Genomic DNA, 7,025 nt, shown 5'->3' on the forward strand with positions numbered 1-7,025 from the left:
AAGGTGAATAAATAATTTCAAAAGTATATGCATTAAAAAAGACCAACATTTTTTATTTATTTTTTGTCTTCAGCAGCATTTCACATAAGAAACTGGGACTAGAATCAGATATCGCCGTCACATCCAAGACCATTATTTCAACTCCCGGGCTTTTAAATTCGGTTAAATCCATAGCAACTCGATTCGCACACAGTGCAGTAATAACGAAATCAACCAAAGAGAGAATATAACGTCTCAGCAAGTCAAATTTATTATTATAAGATTCCCCTAGTCAAGACTTTCATTCCTCTTACCTCTTGAGGATAAAACGAGACTCGTCCTCATTCCTTGCCATTCTATCACGACCTCTTCTCCAATTAATCGATGATGAGGAACCCCAAAACCCTTGGCCTTCTCCTCTCCTTCCTCTTCCAATTCCTCCCCTTGATACCATCCCAGCCCACAACCTTCAAGCTCGGACTAATCCTCGACTCGAACACATCGATTGGCCAGATCGCTCTCACGTCCGTCCACTTGGCCGTCGCCGACTTCTACGGTGCGAATCCCAACTTCTCCACCCGTCTCCAGGTCCTCACCAGAGACGCCTCCGCCGATGTCGTCACCGCCGCCACCCTCGGTAGAGCTTAACGTTTAACTTCTACGGTTCTTCCAGTCGAGAAAAGAAATTAATTATACGGATTAATTAATTGATGCAGCCTTGGAGCTAATAACCAAAGACAAGGTGCACGCCATACTTGGGCCCCAGTCCTCTATCGAGTCCGGCTTCGTCGCCGACTTGGGCACGCGAGCCCAAGTCCCAATAGTTTCCATCTCCGCGACGAGCCCCTCGGTGTCTCCCACCTATTCTCCCTTCTTCGTCCGCGCCGTCGCAAACGACGCCGACCAAGTCGGCGCCATCGCGGCGCTCGTCGGATCCTTCGGGTGGCGCCGCGTAGTCCCGATCTACGAGGAATCCGACTACGGCGCCGCCTTCATCCCCTACCTGGTCGACGCCCTCAACAACGTTGGCTCGCGCGTCCCATACCGCTGCTCCCTCCCCACCTCCGCCTCTTCTGACGACATTGCCGCGGAACTCTACAAGCTCGCCACCGAGCAGACCCGAGTCTTCGTCGTCCACGCCAGGGTCGGCCTCGCCACCCTTCTCCTCCGATCGGCGAACAATGCCGGAATGATGTCAGAAGGCTACGTCTGGATCATAACAAGCGACCTCACGAGCCTCCTCGCCGCCGTCGAAGAATCCATCTCCCCTGACTCCATGGACGGCGTTCTCGGCGTCATGCCTTATTTCCCGACAACGGAGCGGATCCGCGAGTTTAAAAGGAGATGGTGTCGGCAATTTTTGAAGGATAACCCAAATGTTGGATTAGCCGCCGCCACTCAGCTTAGTAGCTATGCTATATGGGCTTATGATGCGGTCTGGGCCATGGCTTTGTCCGCCGAGCGACTCGGCAAAGTCGGCCCCGACTTCGTCGAATCCAAGAACGGCTTCACCGAGTTATCCAACTTGGGCGTCTCCCAAACCGGGAAGCGTCTCTTGAAAGAGATACTAAGCACGGAATATGACGGCCTTGGCGGGAGGTTCCGGCTCGTCGATGGGGAGTTGAACGTGACGGCGTACCGTGTACTGAACGTGATGGGCGGGAGCGCGAAAGAAATCGGCTTCTGGACGCCGAGGTACGGGTTGACTCGGCGGCTGAATTGGAGTAGCGACAGCCAGTACTCGTCATCGAGAGATGGGCTCGGGCCGGTGATATGGCCCGGGGAGTCGACGGTGGTGCCTAAAGGGTGGATTCAGCCGACGAGCGGCAAGAAGCTGCGGATCGGGGTTCCCGGACCGGTCACGCCCGGGTTCCATTCGTTCCTAGACATTGAGACCGACCCGGTGACGAACCAGACACGGGCGAGCGGGTTCGTGATCGACGTGTTTGAGGCGGCGGTCCGGTGTCTACCGTACGCGCTGCGGTTCGAGTATGTGGCGGCAAGGAGCGTGAAATATGACGCGCTGATCCAACAGGTCGCCAATGGGGTGAGCATACTCGGTACCTTCTTCTTTAATTTTTTGATGCTTTCATCTTTATCTTTAGGAAATAAATTAATTAAATCAAATTTTATATATGAGGATGATGTGCATGTGTGAATAAACTTCAAATGTTATATAATTTCTGTATTATATATGCTAAAACTAGCACATGAAATCAAAATCTAGCTTCGAGTATCCAAAGTGACCAGAGGTCATTCACCCTGCTAACCTGTCTATTGTTTTCGATAGATATGATCATTTTACTGCATTGAAATTAGATAGTTATTGTTTCCATGGGCCTTATTACTAAACACCAAACTTTCCAGTAAACATTAGCCTCTCTCTCTCTCTCTCTCTCTCTCTCTCTCTCTCTCTCTCTCTCTCTCTCTCTCTCTCTCTCTCTCTCTCTCTCTCTCTCTTTTGAGAAGGGTGATGTCCTTGAGAGTCTTCGTCACTCTAAGGGTGCCACAGCCGCTACATCACATATCTAACATTAATGAAGCATTGGATATGCACAAAACTTTGCTCTAATCAGTCACAAAAGGTGCAGTAACCAAATCGTACGAGTTCGAAGATAATTGAAAATATTCTGGTATCAAGATGGGGACCGGTCTTTTTTTTCTCATTAATAAATAGTTGATCCAATAGTAGAACGTCCACGTGAGACATGTTGAAGATTTTATCATCATAATAGCAGCCTCTTGGTTCAAAAAGACCCACTTTGCAATCAGATATCTTAATATATCGATCAATTTCTCGACCCAACTTCTATTAAATCGGGTCATGCTCAGATGATTAAAAAGACGGCCAGGAATTTCTAAAGCCAGCGAGACGACAACGGCCAGGAATTACTACTATATTATTCTTTTGCTCCGTCTCCAATCTTTTACTCACAATCTTCTTTGTTTTTTACTAGCTTTTTGTATAAAATAAATATTATTTGTATATGATGTGTTTAATATATTTTTTTTCCAAGGTTATCTATTTGAGACATTTTATATAACTCTATAATTTACTTTTCATTTCATTGCTATAGTCCTACCTCTGTGACTAGACATGACTTTAAATTCTAGTTATTTAAAAAGTTCGCATTAAGTATTAGTAACAATCTCTTTTTGAAATTTAAGCGTTAGTGATCATGACATGAGTTTTCAGAATTTTGAAGAGGGTAGTGTCTCTCTCACTTCTTCTGTCCTCCTTTTAATAGTTAACCAGATGACAGTAATGAGAGGGATACTTTAGGGACTTTTTTCATAGTTAAATAGGTTAAAGTGTCATGAAAAATAAATGAGTGAGTCTATATAAAACATGAACATTAGTTTAGGAGTCTAGCTAGATGTTATTATCTCTTAGTTTTATTATTAATACTTGCACAAGCATGATGCATCTTTTCATACGCGATGATCTCATATTTGACCCCCCCCCATTTAAGTGTCTTTTTCTCACTCTTAAATTTCTCTACTTGTATACTACTCATCAGTCTTCCGTACGTTCTGTCATATATATCTCGCAAGAAATGGATCCGTCATTAGTACATAAATATTTTACCTTCTATATTTTATGCCACAACACAAAACTTAACGAGCTGTAATACTATTAATTAGTTGTCTGCATAGAGTTAACAACTACGACATTAATTAAAGTGGGGCATGTACTGCATCCTTAACAGACGTATGATGCTGCCGTGGCTGACATGACCATCACGGCTAATCGATCATCCTACGTGGACTTCACGATGCCATACATGGCATCCACTATATCGATGGCGGTGCCGTTGAGGGACGCGAGGACGAAGAACGCTTGGGTCTTCCTCAAGCCATTAAGTAAAGACTTGTGGTTGGCCAGCGGAGCCTTCTTTGTCTTCACTGGAATCGTCGTGTGGATTTTAGAACACCGGAGCAACGAGGAGTTTAGGGGTGAACCCTCTCACCAATTCGGCGCCGTCTTTTACTTCATTTTCTCAACTCTCGTCTTTGCTCACAGTTAAGTAATGTTACTTTCCGCTTTTAACTCTTTATCTTTTGTTATGATTGCAAAGTTTTGATTCGGACCATTTGATGTTAGTTTATTGTAGGACTTGTCTGCATTAGCCTAACAAGGTACTGTTAGATGTGCATTATTAAATACTTTCAGTTAACCGCATCAATTAACCTACTTCTGGACAGGAACTTCTCAGTTTTTGCCAATTAGTTTTGTTCCTAAATTTTATTTTATTGGTTGGCTCATCAATATATGCCTCACAATTTGCAACTCTTTGGATGAGTGCAGAGGCGAATATGGTGAGCAATTTGTCTAAGTTTGTTGTGATCATATGGGTATTTGTGGTTTTGATCCTGCAATCGAGTTACACAGCCAGTTTTACTTCAATGCTCACAGTCGAACAGCGTCCTGTGAACGACTTCATTGAGCTTGAGAACAGCGGAGAAAATGTTGGTTACCTTCAAGGTTCGCCTACGAGAGAGGTCCTGATTAGGATGGGCTTTCATGAGTCGAGTCTCAAGCCTCTTAATTCTTCACAGCGGTACGTGGATGCACTGGCAGAAGGAAGCAAAAATGGTGGTGTCGCTGCCATTGTCGACGAGTACCCTTACCTTAGAGCTACTCTCAAACTTAATTGCGACAATTACAAAATAGTTCAAGAAATAAAGACAGGTGGATTTGGATTTGTGAGTTTTCCTCTCTCTCTCTCTCTCTCTCTCTCTCTCTCTCTCTCTCTCTTATTATATCTTTCCTGTATCTAGAGATAGAGTTTCTACGAAAAAGTGTTGAATATTTGTGAGTTACTCTATGTTTCGGAGGTAAAAGGAAACTTAGGAGGGTTAAGGATTATTACTTAAAATGCAAGCAAACTAAATATAAAAGAATTTACGTGATTCATTTTATAGTCTACTTTCACGGGGGAAAACATAGTACATACAAAGATAATTACTCAAAATATTTTTTAAATTATTAATAATCTCACTTTAAAATAAAAAAGAAAATATCTAAATAGAAAGAATAAATTATTCTAGAGTAAGATTCCCTCACAATATTTAGAACAAAAAGAAATAAAATTTAATATAGAAAATACCTATCAAAGAGATCAGTATAATTCAAAAGATCCTTCTTTGGATCTATGCGCCTCTGTATCCTCTTTTGTCCTTCTGAGTGCACGTCGCATGACAGAAATTTATCTCCTACTTGGCTACTCCTCATTAGAGATGGAAAACCGATACCGGGAATTCAAAAGTAATTGTGATGGGTAATTATAACCGTTGGATCATGATTTTAAATTAGAGATGTTCATGGAAGCATTTGTCTTTAAACTAACAGTTCATTTCAAGTACCTCAATGTGTTGGTTATACCCGATTGTGAATTAATCTTTATTACTTTTGTTCTGTGATCTCTAACAAACAGGCATTCCCAAAAGGCTCACCACTAGCCTTGGATCTCTCAAGGGCAATCCTCAACATAACAGAGGGCTATAAGATGTCTGAACTCGAGAGGAAATGGTTCGGCGATCAATCCAACTGTCCAACCCAAGACGACCAATTGTCTTCTAATAGCCTCAACTTTGACAGCTTCAAGGGCCTTTTCCTCGTCACTGGAACTACGTCAATCCTTTGCTTCCTAATTCATCTGGCCTTCTTCCTCAACCAAAAGAGACGTCATCTACTGAGACAAGCCATCGCCAATGAGAAATCTATTGCTGGGAAGCTTCTTACGATCGCTAAGCTTTACGGTGATAAAGACCTCACAGCTCGTACATTTAGAAAGATGCAACTTAACAATGGATCGACCGGGGGCAACAGAGGTTCTAATACTTCAACTCCTGACTATTATCCATGGAGTCCGGGGAGCACTTCAATGCGAACATATGGAGATGTGACTCCGTCGGTCATGCCCGCGAGCCCAATGCGGCGGAAATCGAGCTTCCGGCCCCAGTTGTAGAGACATGGAGTCTTGCTGTGTTTAACTTGTAGGTCTATTACTGTAAGAAAGGAGGTTTTGTACACGAGGATGGAAGGCTAATCTCTTGATTGATATTAAGAAACTAGGTTTTGGAAGGCCTAACTCTTGATCATAAATTCTCTTATTTGTGTTGCTTGTATGTGGTTTGCTTGCAGGTCAGATTATTTCTGTCTAGATCTATGCTTTCAAAGTGTGATGCATATTTATGTTGGGATAGTTGGCAATCAAATACAACCCTCTAGATCTCTCACTACTATTTAGAATAATAAGTTTTAATAATATTTTTTAAAAATTTCTTATAGTTTTTTTCTTCACCTTGTTGGTAGAATTTGCTATTGATCTATATTGATAATGTAGCTTAGATGGAATCAAGTCAATTGTTAACATTATTTGATACCAAGATTAATAAAGTAGTTATGCTACCTTGTTTTGAATTAGTGTTACTTTTTTTTTTGTGGGGTGAGGATTAAAACGTCAATGACATTATCACAAACAGTGGGACGCCTTTCTACCAGATGAGTGGGTTTAGCACAGTCCTGAGGACGCAACCCTCACAAAAAAAATTAAAAAGAGAAGAGATTTGTGATGCCAATGAAGCCAATTAGCAATAAAATTAACTTGCCGATAAAATATATATATATATATATATATATTGATGGTGTTCAAACAGATAAGGAGAATTTAAATATTCTCAATTTGTGAGAGATGCACAAAATTAATTAAATATTCCAAAAGATGACAGTGATTGGAGCAACGTCAGCTCTATAGTTCTTCCGGGAAGAACAGTCGGGCTAGAGCCTAACTTGCATGCATATACGTGAGCTCATTTTTTTGACTGCACGTCAGGTCAGTAGCCTTGCCAGCTAGGATGGCTGCCAAAATCATTCTACCTAGAATGTTAGAACTCAAATTTCATGTAAGTGTGAGGAACTTTAAATTATTAATTTAGGCTTAAAATTAATTTTAAACCGGGCTTAATCATAGTGAGACTTAAATTTACTAGATAAGGATTGTAATATATATATATATATATATATATATATATATATATTT

The 7,025-nt window shown here is 41.7% G+C and overlaps 1 protein-coding gene across 1 annotated transcript; it reads left to right on the top strand.

Annotated features, from left to right (window-relative positions):
• The first annotated feature begins 235 nt into the window (after positions 1–235).
• On the top strand, positions 236–6,201 carry LOC140777252 (glutamate receptor 2.8-like). Its single transcript, XM_073121237.1, has 5 exons — positions 236–616; positions 696–2,026; positions 3,690–4,002; positions 4,289–4,686; positions 5,418–6,201. The coding sequence occupies exons 1-5, from the start codon at positions 364–366 to the stop codon at positions 5,949–5,951; spliced, it is 2,829 nt and encodes a 942-aa protein (XP_072977338.1). The 5' UTR covers positions 236–363; the 3' UTR covers positions 5,952–6,201.
• Positions 6,202–7,025: the final 824 nt, after the last annotated feature.

Source organism: Typha angustifolia, chromosome 15 (assembly GCF_048772165.1).
Source record: "Typha angustifolia cultivar Huaian chromosome 15, ASM4877216v1, whole genome shotgun sequence".
In the NCBI taxonomy this organism is placed as follows: Eukaryota; Viridiplantae; Streptophyta; class Magnoliopsida; order Poales; family Typhaceae; genus Typha; species Typha angustifolia.